Below are 20,735 nucleotides of genomic sequence, written 5' to 3' on the forward strand. Positions count from 1 at the left end.
AGCACTCACCAGCTATCCTTGTCCAGCCAAAAGTGGAGCAGGAGGGGAGCAGCTCCCCCCTGCCTGCTGCAGCCCTGTGCTCAGCCTAGGACACTGAACTTGACTGGAGTCCACATGAGAATATTGATGGGGAGGCCAAAATCCATCACACTCAGCCCCCACCAGTATGCTAAAAGCTCTTGCCATTTTCTCTTTTTATCACAGCTTTAGCAGGAGAACTCCCATTAGCTTTCCACATCATCCCTGGGGAAATAGTGCTGATAGATGTGTGAGATCAGGCAGGTGGATTTTCTTTTCATCACATACACTGGAAAAGCCTTCCATTGCTAAAAGCAAGAGGAGACTGAGCCAGCTCTTGCAGACTGCTAATGATTCAGCTGGAGGGAGGGTCCTGCCTGGATTTCTTGCTCTGCTCTGGTGCCTGAGTGCTGCCTGGCCCAGCAGACAGGGCCTGATCTGGCCTAGAATCAGAAAGACTTTCCTTTGGGCTGGACCCCTCATTTTCCCCCGAATGGAGACTGGTCCTCTCCCAGCACAACATTGCACCCCAGCAAATTCTCAGCACAACCACGGGCAGAAAGTAGCTTTTCTGTAAACAGAGGAGTGATGGCATCTCTGGCTGTGCCTCCCCTTTGTCACTCTGCTGTGTTTGTGCTGGCCACTGCTCCCCCTGAGCACACCAATCTCAGTGGTGCTCACACACACTGAACGGCATTAGGGATATGAAGGAGCACTGGGCACAGGATCCACAGCAGCTCCTGCATGAACATTACAAGTGCTGGGGTTTATAGCCCAGAAAATCTGGGCTCTGAAGGGCTCTATCTGGCGGGGTGGGAGGCGTGCCGCCCTGCCCAGAGCCACTTTTATGCCATTGTGCCTTTTCAGCACTGCATTAAGGCAGCCAAAGAAGGGGGATTTTTAATGGTTCCAGGGGAACAAAGCGGAAACATTCGACCCAACTTCATTACAGAATCATCTGAAACACTTGAGGAACGTTTCCCACTAATTATCATAAATAGCCGAAAAAAATCTTTCCCTCCCAAAGCAGGTTCCAGCTGCCCCTCTGTGTTTTCTCACCTCCACTTCCAATAGCCTGACCCTGTCCCCGCACAAAGGGGAGACCCCATCTCCGCTCCCCCCACACTCAGGGGCTCTAAAGAAATACAAACAGGCAGCAGATTAACAGCACTTGTTTGCACCTTAAACAAACAGGAACTTCCGCCCCTCCGAGCTCTCTCACTGCCCAAGGGAGGATGCACCAGCTTGTTTTTCTTGCCCTTGCTCTCATGCCCTGCCCAAACTCTGGATAAAAGCCCAAGGCATGAGGCAGACAGGATGAGAATGCCAGGGGTGTCAGCCCCCCATCTGCTTGAGCCCCGTCCCTAATCTGTGTGTCCTCTTGCTGCCCCATCTGCCCCTGGGGAAGTCAGGCCCCTGCTGCAGTAGGGCTGTGAGATGCCAAGGGCAAAGCAAATGCAGGAATGTCCTAGTTCAGCTCTTGCCCCATGTGTCTCACAGGGCTCCTTGCAAGGGGCAGCCTGACCTGGCTGGATGGGTACTGTGAGTGGGTGTGGAGAGGGGTGCTGAATGTGAAGGGTGGAGAGGGAGAGACAAACCATCCAGAGGACACACAGACGAGTGGTGCTGGTGTTCAAAACCATCACCAGCATCGAGGAGGCACAGCAGCATGCTAAGCAATGCCTGGCAGCCCACAGGCCATCTCTGCTGACTGCAATGGGGAATGGATGAGTGCTGCACATGCCTGTGCAGCTGGGTTTGAGGCTGATCCCAGCAGCTGCCTCCTCTGCCAGGAAGCTGCTCCAAATTGTGTCCTCAACCTGCAGGTCCTATGTTGCCCATCCCACCTCTCCAGTGGCATTGCCAACATCTCTCTACTCCTACAGGAACAAGTGTCAGACCAACTCCTTCTTGCTCTGCCCACAGCACACAGACAAGTCAGCCCCCAGCTCCCCATGCCTCTCAAACCACCCCAGAAGCTTTTGAGACACTGCTCCCAGCACAGCTTGGCACATGTCTGGCACCAGCACATGAGGCAGGCGTGCAGGGAGGAAGCTGTGGCAGCGTGGCCACGAGCTGGGACAGGTTCCCATCACAAGCCAGCAGTGAGACTTGCCCACCAGAGGCCCAGGCTTGCTCCTTGTGTGGGTTATTGTGCAAATCCCCTCATGCAGATGTGCATTGCCTCCTCTTCCCATGAGCCACAATAAAGAGTTTTGCTTGCGAGCCCCCTTCCTGCCCATGGGGTGCCCCAGGGACAGGAAAGGGACCTGAGGCAGGTGGCAGGGACAGGCCACCACACCCACAGCATGGGTGGCTGGCGGCAGGGCTGACATGCAGAGGGCTACAGTCAGTGGTGCAGCATGAGTGACAGTGCAGTGGGAACCACTTCTCACCCGCACAGGGCAGGAAGAGAGCCAGCAGCAGCTGCAGGACTCCCAGGCCATGCTGGAGACCCCTGGTCCCAGCACCACTCAAGGACACACATGTATGGTGTCCTGTCTCTGCTTCTAACAGTTGGTCACCTGAGGCTGTGAGGGACTCAGGCAGTCACAGCAACTGGGAAGAGGTGTAGAGTGTCACAAGCAGCCTGGAAATGCCACACGGGGATGCTCAACTTTTTTTATCCAAAGCAAGAACCAGGGGCATCCTGTGCAAGGAACAGCAAGCAAGGGAAGAGCAAAGCAAGGTGATGTCTTGTTCAGTGCATGGGCAATCTTGGGCTGTCCTCAGCACATGGTGCTGTGAATGCTAAAATCTTACCTGAGTTCAGGGAAACCATAGAAATTCTGAGATGAAAACCTATCAACCACTACCCAGTGTAATGGCATCCTGCAAAGGGATGCCTGGGCTGCCCACAGCAGAGTGGAGAGGGTGTGCTGGGGACCCTGCACTCCACAGCACTGCCCCAGCCACACACCTTCATTGCAGTGAGCTGCAGCCCTGAAGCAGCAAAAACTGATCTCCCCGGTGCAGATCCCCCTGCTCTGCCCCATTTCCGTGTGCTCTCTGGCTGGTCTTGCTCAGCAAGCAGAAACCCCAGGGTGCTGTCCCACCAGCTGCTCAGGCACATCGCCCCCAGGGCACCCTGCATCCCTCTAAGCTCCTTCCCTCCTGGAGTACACTGTTGGCCCCAACAGGGGCAAATGGGAACAGCTGCTAATTCCTCCCAGCCCAGCCCAGCCGTAACCCTCCAAGGACTGGCCCTAAAGTGGTGGAGGGAGCGGAGTCTTGCCTGAGAGCCAGCTGCATCAGCCTGGCCCCGGGAACACGCTCACTGTATTTTCATTGCAAATTACAAATCGATCATAGCAGCAAATTCCCGTGCTGAGAACACCCTTGGATGTTATTATTTTACAGCACTCTGAAGCACTTAGAGGTGTTCTGGGCACTGAGAAAGATATGGCCCTTTCAGGGCATTATGGGGCAAATTAGTTTTAAAAGCAGCTGTAGGAATGTTGGCCATTTGGCTTCCAGAGCCGGATGGGCACAGGTGGAGGCTGCAGGGCTTTGTGCTGCTTTTGGATACAGCACCACCCTGCAAAGAGGGAACCAGCACACTCCAGAGCGAACACCTCATGCCTGACCCCAGCTTTATTAATAACCAGTAATTAATATGAGAGCGGACGTGCCTTGTGTCTCTGAAGACCTTTTAAGATGTGATTATGTTGTGCTAATCTCAGCCCGAAGTACTTCCCTGTTTAGACTGCGCTGGGCCATTAAATATCTGAAAAGCCAGCAGAGACCCCCCCCCCCCCCCCCATCACCTCGGGAAGTGCTCGGGGTCTGTTCCCCAGCAGCCAGGCCCCGCTTTCAAACCCTCTAAATCAAGTAGTAAGCTGAGTCCATCTGGATTGCCAGAAAAAACACTCCCTCCCCCTCATCTGTATCTCATTACCTGCTGTGCCAGCCCTGGCCCCGGAGCCGCTCGCTCTGTCCCGCCCAGATGTGCTGCCCCGCGCTCGCCTCCCGTATTTCACAGCCGTCAGCAGGACTTCAAGGAGTAGCTGAAGGGCCTGTAACACTGCACAGGTTCTTAGCAAGGATGTATATCCAGGTCCCTAATGCATAGCTACAGGCATGAACTCCTGCACAAAGCCCCTTCCCCCTCACTGGTCTTGCACCAGGCAGGGGAACTGGGGTGCTCAGGGCTCACTGGCCAGGAGGTTTCTGAGTTGCTTTCCCACTTTTCCTTGTGAAACACACCTCCACACTATTGCTTTTCAGGGACTCTTTCCCTGGGACACCTCCAAGCCAGGTAGCCCCTATGCCACAAAATTGGGGAAGGCCACCCAAAGGCAGGACAAGATGGAGCAGCTGCCAGCAGCAATGGCAAGGAGTTGAAGACAGACACCTGCAACCCTGTAAAAACTGTGATCAAATCTGGGAGCAGCTTACTTTGCACAGGGCACAATCAACACTGAACCCAGAGCAAAAAAAAAAAGGTATCTAGAGACCCAAATCAAGGGAACAACCCCTGTGTTCATCAGCTCAAATTCTCCTGAAATAAAGCTTCCCAGAAAAGGTTTCTGTGATGGCACTTTCTGTGATGGCAGAAACCACAGAGGAACAGCCACTTTTGTTTAAGTTTGGCACTTCCCTAGGCCTGGCAGGAGCCCATGACTGCAGGGGTGAAGGCTCTCATCAACCCCTCCTGCCAAGTTTCCCAAGAGACCTGCTCCCATCCTGCCGCTGGGGCTCAGCACCAGGTGAGGTTATGGTAAAGAAGCACATGGCCAGCCATGCTGAAACATCAGTCTTCCAGAGGGACTAGCCCGGCAGCACCACAAAGGGGTTTTGGAGGACATGAGATTTAAGAGTGGGGAGAAAAGCGTATCTGTTGTCTCACAGTGCCACTGCCTGTGGAGGGTCAGGCCTGGTCCTACCCCAGCACTCACTGGGGACCCCACACTCCAGCAAGCAACAGGAATCCCCCACAGAAGGTCACGGCAAGAAAAGCCCCAGGATGAAAACATTTTTCTCACCAGCCCATCAGACATGCAGAGGAAGCTTTAATATCAGGGAGGAGGAAAAGGAGAGGGAGAGGGGAAGAGACCTGCGTGTGACGGAGGTACAGACACGGACACATCCTGCAACGTGGCACAGGGAAGAAGACAGGGTGCGGGGCAGGAAGCCTTGTGATATCTTTCTCCAAGGACTGCAAGCACCTTCCAGGGATGGGAGGAGATCCGGGTAGGGGCTCCTGACCGCGGTGCGGCGGGGTCCCGGCCGGCGGGTGCGGAGGCTCCGGCGTTTCGGTGGCCGCGGTCAGGCGGTGGCAGCCACTGCCTGTGTCGGGATGCCATCTAGTGTCCCTTGTCAGAAAGGCCGTCAGGCAGGGACACCGCGCATGGGCTTGCAGGCTCCCAGCATCGCCAGGATCCCAAAACAACCTTGCTGCTTTGACCCCCTACACTGGGATCGGCCTGGGTGCCGGGACCCCCATCCCAGGGACAGCGCACCCTGCGGCCAGCACGGCTGCAAACCCCAAAGGAGGACTGGCACAACCCAGGCCATACAGGGGCAGCAAAGCTCACGGTGGTGCCAGGGCTGGCTCAGGGGTCCCCGGAGCGGCCAGAGCCTGAAGGCTCAGCAGCCTCACAGGTGGGCCGGGGTGGTGGCGGGTGTCCTGGTGAAGAAGGAAGGCGACCACCCCCCCCAGCAGTGTGCAGGCTGCCTGCAGTGCCAGCAGAGCCAGCCCCAAGGCCAGGGACACCTGGCACTGCCACGGACTGGTCCACAGGGACAAGCCCCAGGCACGATGACTGCTGCGGGTCAGGGGTGGGGAGGCTGGAGAGGGGCTCATGCTGTCTGATAGTGTGGGGATGGGAGGTGTTGGGAGCAGGACAGTGCCTGCCAGGGCAGGAGTCTCTTGGGGAGTAGTGGGGGTGGACTGGGCACCAGCTGTGGACAAGTCAGATGTGGTGGAATAGCCCCATTCCCTGCCTGGTGCAGGAGCATGGAGTGATGGTGAATGTGAGGCCAGTGGGACTGTGCCTAGAGCAGCAGTCCTGGGGAGTGGCCAGAGGGCCACAGAGGAGGCTGAGACAAGGGGGGTTATGGGTGCTCCCCGTGGGACTGTGGCTGGCCTCTCCCTAGGCACTGAGAGAGCAGGAGGCTCTTGTCTGGTGGTGGCTGCCAGTGAGCTTGTTGGCACCCGTGTGGTGGCAGAAGCTGGAGTGGGTGGCACAGGTTCTGGGTGGGTGGCCCCAGGAGACTGTAGCCTTACGATGGCTGAAGATGAAACAGCTGATGATGGGGTGGTGATGGAAGCCTTGGGCATCTCAGCTGATGATGATGGTGTGGCAGTGGAGGCCTTTGACAGCACATTTGGCGATGAGGTGGTAATGGAGGTGTCTGGCAGCACAGCTGGTGATAAGGTGTTGATGAAGGCTTTTGGTAGCACAGTTGGTGATGGGCTGGTGATGAAGGACCTGGGCACAGTGGTTGGTGATGGGGTGGTGGTGGAGGTCTCTGGCAGCACAGTTGGTGATGGGGTGGCGATGAAGGACTTCATCACACTGTTTGTTGATGCTGTGGTGGTGGAGGTCTTGGGCTTTTTGGTTGTTGATGGGCTGGTGCTGAAGGCCTTCTGCAGCACAGCTGGTGGTGGGATGGTGACAAAGACTTCAGATGGCTTGGCTGGTGACAGAGTGGTGAAGGCAGCCTCCATTGGCATGGTTGGCAACACAGCAGAGGTGACCACAGGTGAACGAGTGGCTGGCAGTGTCCTGATGGGAAAGGATGCCAATGACAGCATGGTTGGTGCTGCTGTGGACACGGTTCCACGTGACAGGAATGCTGACGTCCTTTGTGACGGTGTGGAGTTAAATGGCAGAGTACCTGGGCAAACCAGGTGTTCATCCCTCAGCAATGTTACTGCTTGCCCTGCCAGGTGGGGTGGGCTCTTGCAGGAGACTTGGGTGGACAATTTGACCTTCTCCCTGTTGCCCAGGATCCAGCGGTGCAGGTACCAGAAGTTGCAGTCACATCTCCACGGGTTACCACTCAGATACGCTGAGCTGAGCTTCTTCAGAGGGTCTAGGAGCCCTTGGGGAACATTCTCCAGCTGGTTCTTTCGAAGGTTGAGGGTTTTCAGATTTGGAAGAGAAGCAAAGACATCTTCATCCAGAGCAAAGAGCTGATTTGTATCCAGCTGGAGGTCCAAGAGCTTACTGAGCCCAGTGAAGACCCCTCTTGGCAGGGCTGATAGCTGGTTGTGGGACAAGAAGAGTTTGCCGAGGGATGTGAGGTTGACAAAGATGCCCTCTGGAAGTGTGGCCAAACTGTTCCTGCCCAGATCCAGCTCCCGCAAGTGTGGCATGGTGTCAAAAAGGCAGCAGGGGAGCTCCATAATATGGTTTGAGCCCAGAGTCAGCAACTTCAGTTTGTTTAAACCAAAAAAGCCCTGAGGTGGGAGAACCCTGATGAGGTTGTTGTCCAAGAAGAGTTTCTCCAGGTGAGGCAGGCTCCTCAGAAGCATGGGTGGCAGTGCCCTGAGCCTGTTCCTCTGGAGGCTGAGCTCCAGCAGCTCCAGCTGACTGTCTAGCAGTCCCTCTGGGAGATCCTGCAGCTCATTCTCATACAGCCGGAGGACTTGCAGCTGGGTGAGTTTGCTAAAGGCATTCACAGGAAGAGTTGTGATCCTGTTTCTAGACAGGTCCAAAAAAGTTAGATTGACAAGTGAATCAAAAATGCCTTCTGGAAGAGAAGGGATTGCATTGATGTGCAGGGAGAGCTCTCCCAGACTTTCCAGCCCATCAAACAGGCCTTTGGGGATGGATCTGAGCTGGCTGTCTCTCAGCTCCAGCCTCTGTAAACTTCGGAGGTTTTGGAAAGTGCCCACAGATAGTTTTTCTAATGAGGCACCAGAGATGTCCAAGTCTCTCAACTTGTCCAAATTATCAAAGGCTCCAGGTTCAACAGTCTTGATCTTGTTGCCAATGAACAAAATCTTGATCAGGTTGGGCATGTACCTGAAGGCACCTTTACTTATAGAAGTGATGCTGGTTTGCACAAAGATCATCTCAGAAACAAAGGGCTTTGCAATCTTTGGGATCTCTTTGACATCGTTTTTTGTCCCTCTGTAGACCTCCTGGTAGTCTTTGGGCATTTCATATGGATCTTCACCTGGGATTTGATCTTGGCATTTATGGGGATTGAAGGAGAGGAGGAAAAGGAAAAGGAAATGCTGGTACATTGTCCTGGAAAAAAAAAATTTCAATAATCAGTTATGAAGAACAAGAAATATCTGTCCACAGCTCATGAACTGTGGTATCACACTGTTGTTCAGCTCTCAGGACTCTTCTGTTCACATACCATGACTCATTTCACGAGAAAGAGAGACTGGACAAGCAAACATACACTGCATTTACACGAGTTCACTGCTGTTGGTACCAAGGGATGGAGAGGGAAAGCATGCCAGCAAGATGCTCCAGGAGGGACAAGGGCTGGACAGTCCCTGGCCCTTCTTCCCACATGTTTGAACTGTAGGCTCAGTCTGCCTGGGTGAAGAAGGCAAAGTGCTGCTGCCCATTAGTGCTGCCCCAGTGGGTCCAGTTAGTCATCAGGGCAACAGCCCATTCATGCAACAACAGAAGCAGTCAGCCCTGCACTTGCTAATGAGGGATCAGCAAGGCTCCCAGGAGCCAGCCAAGACCAGAGGACCTTGTGTGCTTAGAATTTCCACACTGTGCTGGGTAGACTTGCTATTTCATTGCTGCTTCTCTCAGTTCAGGGGGCTGATTTAAAACATGGTTTCTAAGCACCTCTTTTTCAGGATTCTTGCTAATTGTACCATATTTTGGCCTTGGTCATGCAGCTCTGACAGACAGAAATAGTTAACCTGTGAACAGCAACCAAGCTTTACAGCAAGGCTCATTAAAACCCTGGAATGTCCACAGATGAACTATTTAACACCTAACATTTGGGGCTCTGACCTTGCAGGCAGAAAGTGAAATCACTGATGCGCACCTACTAGTAGAGCCCACTTCTTCCATGGAAACATTTGGAAACACTCAGCTAACACATTAACTGGGGTTTAACTGCCATGAGCACCTCACTGGGACCGTATTTCCAACTTTTAATTCACAGCCCTGGGTGGGAGCAGGTAAAAGAGGTATGAGTTTCTTCTTGGGTGACCATCAAAGCTGGCCATACAAACAAACTTATTCTGGGAGGGAAATCTGCTTTGAAAAGTTATTTTTTTAAAGAATGTTGAGACACCAGCAAATACAGGAGATGAAAGCTGCTGTGTTTGAAGAGAAGTGGATGGGAGGTGACATTGGTTGTGCAGGCTGCCCCCCACGGCTCCCAGGGCAGAAGCCACTGCTGATCCCTGCCCATCCTCTCCCCAGGTGGAAGAGCTGGGGCTGTGGCTGTAGAAGTGCCTGCTTCACTTCTGCTGCAGGGGCAGTGCAGTGGGTGAAATGTGGAAACATCTGAGTGTGTGGGGATGAAAATAGACAGTTTTGAAAACCCCAAAACCCTTTTAAAACCCTCATTGTGGGCCCGTGCTTGTCCCCCACTCCAGCCAGGCAGAGTCATGGAGAAATGGTCCCAGCTCATGGCACTGAAGCCTTCCCTGCTCCTTGCTGCAGGGAAACAACCAACAGCCCTCCACACTACCCCTCCCAGCACATTTTAAAGAGCAAAAAAGAAGCATTTTGCATCACTTACTTGGCTGAGCACTTGCAAACGAGTTCAGCCACTGGAGCCATGCCATGCAAGGAGTGAGGACACCGGATGGGGGTCTCAGCACCTGGCCAGCTCTTTATCCACGTCCCAGGCATGGAGCTCAGTTTCACGTGAGGTCAGGACACAAGTCTGTGTGGGGAGATAAGGGACAGCCGGGGAGCCAGCAGAGGAGCTGGGTCCCCAGTGCAGGAGGCCACGGCAGAAACCCCTTGGAGGGGACGCAGTCACGTACTCCCCAGGCGTTATCTGCTGGCACCACTTGACTCATCACATCCAGGGAAAGCTGAAGATCTCCAGGCCAGCCTGTTTGCAGGCAATGGTCTCTGTGGTCCCGTATCTCCAGCAGGGTAACTCTATAGTTTCACAAACACCACTCCCATCGACACAACAGACAGCTGTTTCATTCCTCAGGATCTGCCTTATGTAGCTAAAAGTGTGGTTCTGAAGCCTTTCTTAATGCTTATAAACAATGAAACATTTATGGCTCCACAGATACAACACCTGGGCTCTGTGCTCAGCCCCACAGCTCCACACCTTGCTGACCCTAGTGTTGTGTGCTGCACCCCAGTGCAAGCCAAAGACCCTCCCACGGTGACACCAGAGCCCCTGGCTAGTGCAGGGCATCCTGTGGGATGCTCATTTTGAGGCAAAGACAAACTGAGAGGATATGTGTTACTTCCCAGTGGGTAATTGCACTGATTGCATTTAAACTTCCATTTTCACCTGCTCCTGTAAAAGCTCGGCTTCTGCTTACTGGGTTTCATTGCACGTTTCTTGGCAAATTTAAAAACAAACTACTGCACATTTTCAACAGCCTTATCCCTTTCCGACGTCAACATCGTACACATCCATGTCCCACCGGCGCTCCCCCGGCTCTGCCGGGCCCGCGGAGCCCGGTCCCGATGGCCACGAGATGGTGCCGCAGCACCGCCACACCGCCATGCACGGACAGACAGACACGGGGACACTCACAGACACGCAGGGACACTCACAGACACTCGCGGGCACGGACAGACACACACAGACAGGCCCACGATCGCCCTCCCAGGGGAGCACACGCCTTACCTGCCACCCCCGCGGTGGGCAGCACTGCTGGGACTTTGTGCCTCATCTCCACAGGTCACAGAATCAGAATCCCAGGACGGGAGAGGTTGGAAGGGACCAGTGAAAGTCATCTAGTCCAACCTCCCCACTGAAATAGGGTTCCCTGGGTATCCATGGCTGTGTTCAGATGGCTTTTGAGTATATTCAGAGAAGGAGACTCTACAACCTCGCTGGGCAACCTGTTCCACTCACTCTCACAGCAAAGTTCTTCCTCTCATTTATGTGAAACTTGCCACTTTCCATTTTCAGGCTGCAGGGCTGCAGACCAAGCCCTGACAGGGTAGGGGTGGGACCTGCCTGTGCACACCTGGGCTGGAGCTCACCCTGCAGCCGGGCAGCTCATGCCTCTTGCTGGGCAACCAGCAGCACTCCTGGACCTCCCCTGGACACCACAAATCTGTGTCCTCAGGTTTTACCAGGCTGCAGCTGGGCCTGTCTTGTCTCTGCAGTGCCAAGGGAAGGTGGCTGCAGCGGGCAGACACGAGCACACCATGAGAATGCCAGAGTGGCACCTACTCACCACCAGGCACCTGCACTATGGCACACCATGCACAGCTCCTGACAAGATCCCAAAGTACCACATCGACCTTCACTGTCTCTCCCAGACACACAGACAGTGGTGGGGAGAACAGAATGATTCCTCTCTCTTCCATGGGAACTAGTAGCACAGAAATAATAGATAAATTTTAATTACATTTGAAATACACAGGAAACACATAGCTGAGAGGATAAATACCCCCAGGCCAGCTGTTGCAGAGAGCTCGGTGACAGCTGGGGACCATGGCAGCGGTAGCAGAGCGAGACGGAGCGCTGTTTGTTTCCCAGGCTGGTTCAGAGGTTGCCAGAGCAGAAGCAAACGCCTGCCCAAGCCTTAGGGCACCGCGGGGAGACCTGGTGATGTGGCCTCGCTCCCGCTCTGTGCTGTGACAAGGACACTGACCTGCAGCGTGCCACAGCGGGAGCGCAGCACCCAGGCACGCTGGTACGCTGGCCCCGAGCCCCGCTCCTGCCCGGGAGGCGGGAGGCGAAGGCTGAGCTGCTGGCAGGCTGTGGCATTGCAGGCCACGCTTACGGTGCCCTCGGGGTTGGTGTAGGTGCACTGCCCCGGAGCATCTGTGGCCCAGCCTTCCTCTGGGGGGACACCGTGTGCTCCTGGGCACTCCAGCTGCCCGCGGGAGACCTCCAGCAGGGACTGGCCCTGGAGAGCAGCTGGATTGGCACAGAAGGCTTGGCCGTGGATGAGGGGCTCCACAAAGCTCTGGAGCCAGCGCAGGAGGTAGGAGAGGTGGCAGTCACAGACCCAGGGGTTGTCAGCCAGCCCCACACGCACCAGTTCATCGTTGGCATCGAAGAGCCCCGGGGGCAGGCGGGCCAGGCGGTTGTGGTCCAGCACCAGGGCTGTGAGGAGGGGCAGCCCAGCCAGCAGCCTCGCCGGCAGTGTGGAGAGGTTGTTGTGGCTCAGCTGTAGCTCTGTCAGCCCTGCCAGCCCCTGGAAAACCCCAGTGGGCAGGTGATCTATGGCATTGTGTGAGAGCTCCAGGGTTTCCAGCACTGATAGGTTAGCAAAGAGCTCCTGGGGCAGTGTCTCCAGCTGGTTGCGAGCCAGCGAGAGGTGGAGGAGGCCAGGGGTGCCAGTGAACAGGATGGCAGGCACAGTGGCCAGGTTGTTGCCCTCCAGGCTGAGGACAGTGAGGTTGAGGAGACCTATGAAGATGTCAGGGGTCAGGCTGCCCAGGGCATTGTGCTGCAGCTGCAGCCGCCGCAGCGCCCCCAGCCCGGAGAAGATGCCGGAGGGCAGCTCCTCCAGCCGGTTGCCATCCAGGTGCAGCTCCGTCAGCTGGCCAAGTGCCCTGAAAGCACCAGGAGGCACCCGTGCCAGCAGGTTGTCACTGAGCTTGAGGACACGAAGGGCAACAAGTGGGGCCAGCAGCCCCTCTGGCAGCTCAGCCAGAGCATTCTGTGAGAGGTCCAGGGCCTGGAGCCACCGGAGTGGGTGGAAGATGCCAGGGGGCAGTGCCTCCATCCTGTTCCCTGACAAGCTCAGGTCCTGCAGGCGGCAAGAGGCAGTGAAGAGCCCCGGCTGCAGGGTGCGGATGGCGTTGGCACTGAGGGAGAGCTTGCTGAGGCTGGGCAACCCTGCCAGCATCCCGAGGCTGACAGCTGGCAAGGGGTTGCCTGACACTTCCAGCTCAGTGAGGCTGGGCAGCCCCTGAAAGGCACCAGCCTCCAGCTCCTGGATGTTGTTATTGATGAAGACCAGCTTGGTGAGCGTGGTGCTGGAGCCCAAGTCCCCGCTGCGGATGCTGCTCAGGGCTGTCTCCACGAAGAAGAGGTGGGTGGCACTTCCTGGCAGGCCCTCCGGGATCTCCCGCATCCTCTCGTTTGAACAGAAGACTTTGGAGGTGTCATAGCACTGGCAGGTAGGGGGGCAGGATGGGGACAATGCCCCCACCAGCAGAGACCCCAGCCCCAGCAACACGTAGATCACCAGTCTGCACTGGAGAAGGAACCAAGCCTTAGCCCATGCACCCAGAGGCAGGCACTGCTGGGGAAACGGCTTCTGCAGCCAGAAATGCAGCAGGATCAAGATTAACCTCTGACACACCACCAGCATAGGCAGCTGCCCTAGCCATGGGGCATCCCTCCAGCCCCTGCTGCCAGCACCTCCCCAGCACTCCCCTTGCAGGAACGGGGAGCACTTCCCTCCCAGATGTCTCTCCAGGGTTTTTACTCTTTGCCCCAGCCCACCCTGTGACAACTGGGGTGATGCCACCCTCACCAAAGGTGGCGAGCAGCTGCAGAGAGCAGCTGAAGTGGGACCTGTGTGGGTCTGTGGAAGTCTTGGGGAAAACCTGTACCCTCATCAGATGTCTCCACAGGCACAAAGCCAGGTTTTAAGGCAGGGGAATATGTGAAACACAGGGCTGTGCTGCGCACACTGGGTGATGGGGACAACCCTGCAGGGCTGCTCTGAGCTCAGTGCCAATAGCTGTGGGCTCCACCACTTGTATTTCTAATTGCCTGTCGGGTACTTCTTTTTCCACAATGAATCAGAGCAGCATCAACCTGCTGCAGGGATATTCAGCCTGACCAAACGCCTATTCCCAGCCCACAGAAGCACTTCTTGAGGCAGTGGCCCCCAGACCTCTGCCAGTCCCTCCCTGGGAGAGGGGATACATGGGATACATGCCAGTGCTGCCTCGTGATGGGGGATATTGCCTTATTGCCCACCCCAGAGCAATGCCCACCTACAGTGGAGCTCTCCTGGACTTAAACCGGCACTTGAGAGCAGCCCTGGGCTTGGCACTTCCTTTCCTCCATCTCGCTTGTCTTCACCAGAGCCAACAGAGGCTCCCACCCGCCCCAGGGCCCCAAACTACCCAAGCAGTGTGGGCACCACTTACCAAGTGTGGCATCACGGGGACGGTCGCTGAACTTGTGGCAGATTTGCAGGGATGCTGCTTGCTGAGATGGGACAGTTTTCTGGGCGGATGGGAAGCCAGCCGAAGCCAGGGACAAGCTGTTCCTGCTGGGGCGGAGCTGCCCCTCACTGCTTATCGGCAACAACAGCCCGTGTCCTTGGAGCACTTTGAAAAATAACCCGGCCTCAGAGGGACTCGAGGTGAGGCCAGGGGCAGCTGCCTGTGAGCATCCTGGCAAGGAAATGGGGTTCTGGACCCGGACATCCACTGGTGCAGGGATGGTGGCAGGGTGCTGCTGTCACAGGGGGCTCCAGTCCCACACCAAGGTCAACACACTTGCTTCCAGAAGCCCCCTAAGAGAGCCCCAGAACTTCATTACATCTCACTGGGAAATGGTGCTCAAAATATCTCTGCCATGAGAGAAGCGATCAGGTGCAGCTTAGCAAGGCAGATGAAGGTTGTACATGAGGTTAGAGGACTTTTCCAACCTTATGATTCTTTGGGGAGGGGACCACTGTGGGACCATCATGGTGGTCACCAGGGGTTTTGCATCCCAGCCAGCAGTGGGATAGTGAGGGACCCATGGATCAGCTGAATTCTCTAGGAGTTTCAACCTGCCTGGAGGAGCAGCACACACTACAATAAGAGCTGCATTGCAAGGGCCTGTATTGGCAGGGGCTGGGCTGGCAGCAGCCATGGAGACACCCCGAGGGGCAGGAGGAGGGATGCACTCAGTCAGTCTCATGGAGCAGAGGGTGACACATGGAAAAACACAGTTGACACAATCCAGAGGCAGCCAGCTCTGAAGGGAGCCAAGCAAGCTCCCCATCACCCCAGCAGTGGAGTGTGCAGGAGACAGTCAGTGTCTCCATTGAGAAGCTTGCTGAGGTCTCAGCTCACTCTCCAAAAGCCCACCCACTGCTGTTGTATGGCTTAGCCCTCCTTGGTCCATCATCCCAGGCTGGAATCCAGGAACCAGCAAGGGTTCTGCAAACACAGCCCCACTCTCCCAGCCTCACCAACTCATATCGGCTTCTCCTCAACGCTGTAAAAATCTCTGAGGAGTGGAAATCAAGTGCAGCCCCTGTCCCTGCTGGGCCATTCCCCTGCTGCCCACCATAAAGGAGTGAATAAACAGCTCTTGGCACTTGGAGTGGACAGTGGCACTTTAATGAGAAGGTCACACATCAGCACCCAACAGCCCTGTGACACAGTCATGAGTCTCCTGTTACCATGCAGGACTCTGCCCAGAGGGGTGACCCATCACATGCACCAGCGTGGAGCTGCTTGTACCAGCACTGGCTGCTGAGGTGCTGTGAGCAGCCAGCGCTGCAGGGTGGACACCAAACACGCACCTTGTCCCACAGCAGCAGTCCTCAGGCAGCCTGGTGCCACTGCAGCACACATGGAGGTGAGCTCAATCCCCCCATGGTCGTGCTACATCTGGAGAAGGCAGCTGGATGCAGGGTGTTGGCGTGGCACCCATTTGCAAACTGCAGAGCAGCCAGTACTCTGTGCTGCCAGGATCCCCCCTGGCCAAGGGCTGCCACCCAGCAGGGGCACGGGGCACACACAGGAGGGCACTCAAGGGACTAAGAAGAGAATGAAGAAGCTTTGTCAAGCAGAGCAGGACCAGGTTGCTCACTAGCTGGTGGAGGGTGTTAAGGAAATGAGGACCAGGAATGGGGTGCAGCAGAAGCAGCCCTAACATGCTCCAGCAGTCCAGGAGCACAAGCACAGGAGCTTCTCCCAGTCCCTGCAGAACCTTCACACCCATCGTCCCACTCCTCTACCCTCACAGTGCAAGCCCCTGGCACCCTGTGGGGCTGAGGCAGGGCGCTGCAGGCAGGGCCACAGCCACAGCAGGGTCAGCAGTGAGGGCTGGGGGGCTGCTCCTGCCTGCCCCTCCCTGATGCCAGTGCCATGGCTCTCCTGGCTGGAGGTGCACGAGGGAAGCAGGCAGATGCTGGGAGCAGGAGAGGGTGCTGCTTGTGCTCTGGCCTGCCCTACTTGCAGGCAGGGAGGGCAACTGGGACGCAGCTGAGACACTCAGCTGGGTGTGCCAGCCTGGCAGCAACGCAGCCCCACGGGGAGCCCTGCCCAGGCACCGGTGAGTGACAGAGCAGCCGAGGACATGCAGCTCCCCCGGGGCAAAGGTGCTCGCCCGGCTCCTGGCCCAGCATGATGGCTCACACTGCCTGCCCAGGCAGGGGCAAGGGGGGAGGCATGGTGGGGGCAGAAGGTGGGGAAGAGAGGCTGGGCAGGGGTGAGGGCAGCAGGCAACATGAGGGCAGCAGCACTGCAGGGAATGAGGCAAGGTGAAGGATGGGGAAGTCCTGTTATTTGGGGTAAAGCACCATCATGGCCAGGCTGTGGCTGCTGGCTCGAGGGGTCCCTGTCTGCATCCCACACCTCAGCCGCCGGACCCGGGCAGGGAATGGACACAGAGGCTGCACTGGAGGCAGGAAGGGCTGGGGATAGTGGGCAGCCATGGGAGGTCACTTGGTGGGAAGGCCCTGCTGCAGAGTAGGGGCAGGGCAAAGCAGAGCAGGACAGTGGTACACACAGCACACACGGTGATATTGTCCCATCCCAGTCAGCAAGAGCAGCTGATGCAGAGCCACTGTCATGTCCTTTGACCCCACAAGCACCTCTGCCCTCAGGGTCTGCCAGACATTCAGGCTTCATTCGGAGCCTTCATCCTCATAAGCACAACGTGGCTCTTCTTCCTACAGCCATAGACCACCAGTGCCACCAGAGCAGCCAGCAGGGCCACACACACCAGCACGATGACTGCTACCACCACACCACTCTGCAGGCGTGTCAGCCCCCACTGCCCACTTTCTTCCTCCTCCTTCTTCTCCTCCTCATCCTCCTGTGGGGAGGCTGGCAGCCCCGTGGGGGGCTCCACCGAGGCATCTTCTGCTGCTGAGGCATCATTCGATGCTGCCTCAGAGGTGTCAGCAGGGAGCAGGGTGCTGGGATGAGGAGCAGTAGTGGGGGCCTGGGGGTCGAGGAACTGGTCCTGTGGCAGCCCAGCAATGGGGATGCCCTGCAGGGCAGGAGGCTGGGCACACAGCGGGGGTATCTCACCCACCTTGTGAGGGTTCTCCTCCAGCCAGCCCTGCAGGGGCAGGATGCCCTTGTCACAGCGCCAGGAGTTGTTGTGCAGCCTCACCTCTCGCAGGGCAGTCAGCGGGGAGAAGATGCCGGCAGGCAGGTACTCCAGGGCATTGGAGTGCAGCTGCAGGTGCCGCAGCCCAGGGGTGGCCTTGAAGAGGCCCCGTGGCAGTGCCTGCAGCTGGTTATGGTGCAGAGAGATGTTCTGCAGCTTGGGCATCCCCTCCAGTGCCCGGGCATCCAGGCGGCGCAGGGCATTGGAGTGCAGCGACAGCTCCAGCAGCTCCCCCAAGCCCTGGAAAGCCCCCGGTGCCACCGACCGCAGCCGGTTCTTGCTGAGAACCAGGAGCTGCAGCTGGGTGAGGTTGCTGAAGATGGCAGTGGGGAGGGTGGAGAGCTCATTCTCATAAAGCCAGAGCTCCTGTAGGTTGGGCATGGGCCCAAAGGCACTGGGGGAGATGTCCCGCAGGCGGTTGACGTGCAGGGTGATCTTGGCGAGAGCGTGCAGGGGCAGGAAGACACCACTCGGCAGGGTGGTGAGGAAGTTGTTGGACAGGTAGAGCTTCTGCAGGTTGGTGTTGTGCACAAAGAGCTCCGGGGACAGCGTCTCCAGCTGGTTCTGGTGCAGCCCCAGCTCCTGCAGCTCTGGCAGCCCATCAAAGGTGCCCACCGGGATGTGCCGGAGCCGGTTCTCATAGAGCCGCAGCACCTGCAGCCGCGCCAGCCGCTCGAAGGCCCGGGGCGGCAGGCGGTCGATGTTGTTCCTGGCCAGGTTGAGCTTGGTGAGGCTGGTCAGCTGGTCAAACACCCCCTCCTGCAGCTCCTTCAGGTTGTTCCCGTGCAACTGCAGCTCCTTGAGGTTGCTCAGATGGGCGAAGTGGGAAGGCTCAACTTGGAGGATCTGGTTGCTGGAGAGGAGCAGAGACTCCAGCTTGTCCAGAGGCTCAAAGACCTGCACAGGGAGCTCCTGCAGCTTGTTGCTAGCCAGGCTGAGGTAGCGCAGGTCAGGCAGGTTCTGGAAGGCCCCTGGGCTGATGCGTGACAGGATGTTCTTCTCGACGCGCAGCCCGATCAGCAGGGAGGCGTTGCCGAAGGCGGCATCGCCCAGCTCAGTGATGTGCGTGTTGATGATCTGCAGGGTCATGGCATTGGCAGGGATGGGGCTGGGGACCGTGGTGATGTCGGCACCAAAGCACTCCACCTGGGCACTACGGACACACTGGCACTGCTCTGGGCACTGGCTACTGGCCAGCTGGATGCCCACCAGCAGCAGCAGCCACCGCTGCCAGCCTCCCTGCTCCATTGGGCCTGCAGAAAAAAAAAAAAGAGAGGGGTTCAACCCCTGCAATTTCCCAGCTCCCAGAGCCACTGCAAAGGATGGGTGCTTCTTTCTCCCAGGAAAAAAAACCCAAGGCTGTGGCCATCCTGCCTCCAGCATGGCAACGAGGCAGAAAAGGGCAGACAAGGGAGGCTTAGGGCAGGCAAAGCTTGACTAAGCCCAGGCAGGAGCTCAGAGCAAGACAGAGTTGGAAGCCACAATGCCTGGCTGCCATACCACAGCTATTAGTGGCATGCCTGGCGTCCCAGCTCTCTTGGCTTCTCTGGCAGCCAGGAGTGTGGTTTCCTGTTTTACAGAGTGTGGCAAGCTGCTACCAGCAGCACTGGCCTCCCAGCACCACCAAAGAGCCCAGACCTTCACCAGAGCTGGCTCGTGGCACCTGCAGCGGGTCCCAGCATTGCCCCAGCACCCCCAGCACCCTCTGAGCTCTGAGCTCCTGTTGCAAAGCCAAGAGCAGTGCCTAGGGATGCTTTAGCCCCAGTCCTGCAGGAGCCTGGGTCAGTAGGACCCTTGCCAGCTCCCCAGCACAGGCTGGGTACAGGCTGGCCCTGTGTTCCCCCATGCCTAGCAAGGTCTCAGCCTGGCCTATTTTTGCCATGAGTGGGGTGTCTGATGTAGGCACGTGTATGCAGGCTGATCCCAGGGGTGGTGCCCAGCAAAGCTCTCCATTACCCCATGAGCACAGATACCATGGACACCCTCTCCTCTCTCCTCTGGCCTGTGAGCTTCCTCCCTCCCTAGATTAAAGCAGCAGCCTTTTGCCAGGCTGGCATGGAGCAGCCCCCATTAACAGCTTCATGTGGCACAAGGGAGGGAGAAAACCTGCAGCTCCTGCTCTGAGCACAGCTCAGCCAGACAGGCGACTCAGGCAGCACAGGGGTCTGGTCACAGTGCCCCAGCTGGCACCCAGGGTATTGGGGCACAGCCCCTGCCCTCCTCCCTGCCCTCCCCACAGGGAACACTCTTACTCTCAGGCAGGGAGGGAGGAGCCCTCCACAAGCCAGCATGGTTTGTTTCCCATATGGAAACAATCTGCATCCAAGAACAGCTATGTTTATAGCAAGACATTTATAAACTTCCCCAAAAGCTCGGCACATCAAAAGCCCTGCTCATGTCACTCCCTGGTAAGGCAGCACTGAGAGCACCCACACTAGAGCAAACTTCAGGAAAGGCAGCTGAAAACAACTGATATCTCTTTTTCTTCTAGGGATAAAAAACTTACAGACTAAGAGGCTGAACAGTGTCTGCTGCTCAGCCCCTCAGCATCTCACTGCTCCTAACATCAGCCCCCCCCCCAAATATTACTTTGCCCCCTTTAATTTTCTCTGTTGATCATTGTCTGGGATACATTGTCTATGTAACTCTTTCAGCTCCCACAGCATCTAAGTTTCAGAGGTTTTCGGAGAACCCTTGCAAGATAAACATCTCCATCAAATAAAAAGGTGCTGAATGTGCAGATCCCACCACTCCACCACCAACCCTCAGAGCTGCCCTGTGAGTCCCTGGAATCCGTGTCGGCTCAGAGGGGCAGTAGAAGAAGGAGACTTACCCGAGTGTCCCGCAGCCACGAGCACCGAGCGAGCACAGCTCCGTGCTGGCAAGAGAGCAGAGTGTGGTTCATTCTTCCCCTCCCAGTATATAACCCGTCCAAATCAATGAATCAGCACAGGGGCAGTGGCGGGGTTAGGGAAAGCGCTGGAGCAGAGCTGCTTCCAACTCCTATTTCCTCAGCAGAGCAAGCATTTCAAGGATGAGTTTTGGGTTTCCCCCTCCTGAACCCCAGTGCTCTTGTAAGAACACAAGCAGAGGGCCCTGTGAACATGCTGCTCATGTCAGCCAGTGCCCAGGCAGTGGCTTGGCCCTCGGAGTCCCCCTGGACCCCAGTGGGACACAGCCACTCACCCATGGGGGCAGACAAGCAAAGCTGGACCCCTAGGCACAACCCTGTCCTTCCCTGGCACGAGTTCACACCAGGCTGCTCCATGGCACTTCCTTGGCATAGGCACAGCTCTTGTTTCCCCGTCTATGGCTCCTGT

The 20,735-nt window shown here is 56.8% G+C and overlaps 2 protein-coding genes across 4 annotated transcripts; both read right to left on the reverse strand.

Annotated features, from left to right (window-relative positions):
- Window positions 1-5,029: 5,029 nt before the first annotated feature.
- LOC128793185 (carboxypeptidase N subunit 2-like) lies at window positions 5,030-14,314 on the reverse strand. Of its 3 annotated transcripts, none has more exons than XM_053952261.1 (2): window positions 14,223-14,286; window positions 5,030-8,222 (listed from the first exon to the last, which is right to left on the reverse strand). In XM_053952261.1, exon 2 carries the CDS (start codon window positions 8,216-8,218, stop codon window positions 5,552-5,554), a length of 2,667 nt encoding a protein of 888 aa, XP_053808236.1. In that variant the 5' UTR covers window positions 8,219-8,222; window positions 14,223-14,286; the 3' UTR covers window positions 5,030-5,551. The 3 variants fall into 3 exon arrangements, with proteins under 3 accessions (XP_053808236.1, XP_053808235.1, XP_053808237.1); XM_053952260.1 differs by lacking the exon at window positions 14,223-14,286 and adding an exon at window positions 9,697-11,267; XM_053952262.1 differs by lacking the exon at window positions 5,030-8,222 and adding an exon at window positions 11,488-13,378 and having other exon boundaries at window positions 14,223-14,314.
- A 1,074-nt stretch (window positions 14,315-15,388) lies between these two features.
- On the reverse strand, window positions 15,389-20,288 carry LOC128793225 (leucine-rich repeat-containing protein 15-like). The gene is made up of 2 exons (XM_053952331.1): window positions 20,249-20,288; window positions 15,389-18,668 (listed from the first exon to the last, which is right to left on the reverse strand). The coding sequence occupies exon 2, from the start codon at window positions 18,661-18,663 to the stop codon at window positions 16,918-16,920; it is 1,746 nt and encodes a 581-aa protein (XP_053808306.1). The 5' UTR covers window positions 18,664-18,668; window positions 20,249-20,288; the 3' UTR covers window positions 15,389-16,917.
- Window positions 20,289-20,735: the final 447 nt, after the last annotated feature.

This window comes from Vidua chalybeata, chromosome 10 (assembly GCF_026979565.1).
Source record: "Vidua chalybeata isolate OUT-0048 chromosome 10, bVidCha1 merged haplotype, whole genome shotgun sequence".
Lineage (NCBI taxonomy): Eukaryota > Metazoa > Chordata > Aves > Passeriformes > Viduidae > Vidua > Vidua chalybeata.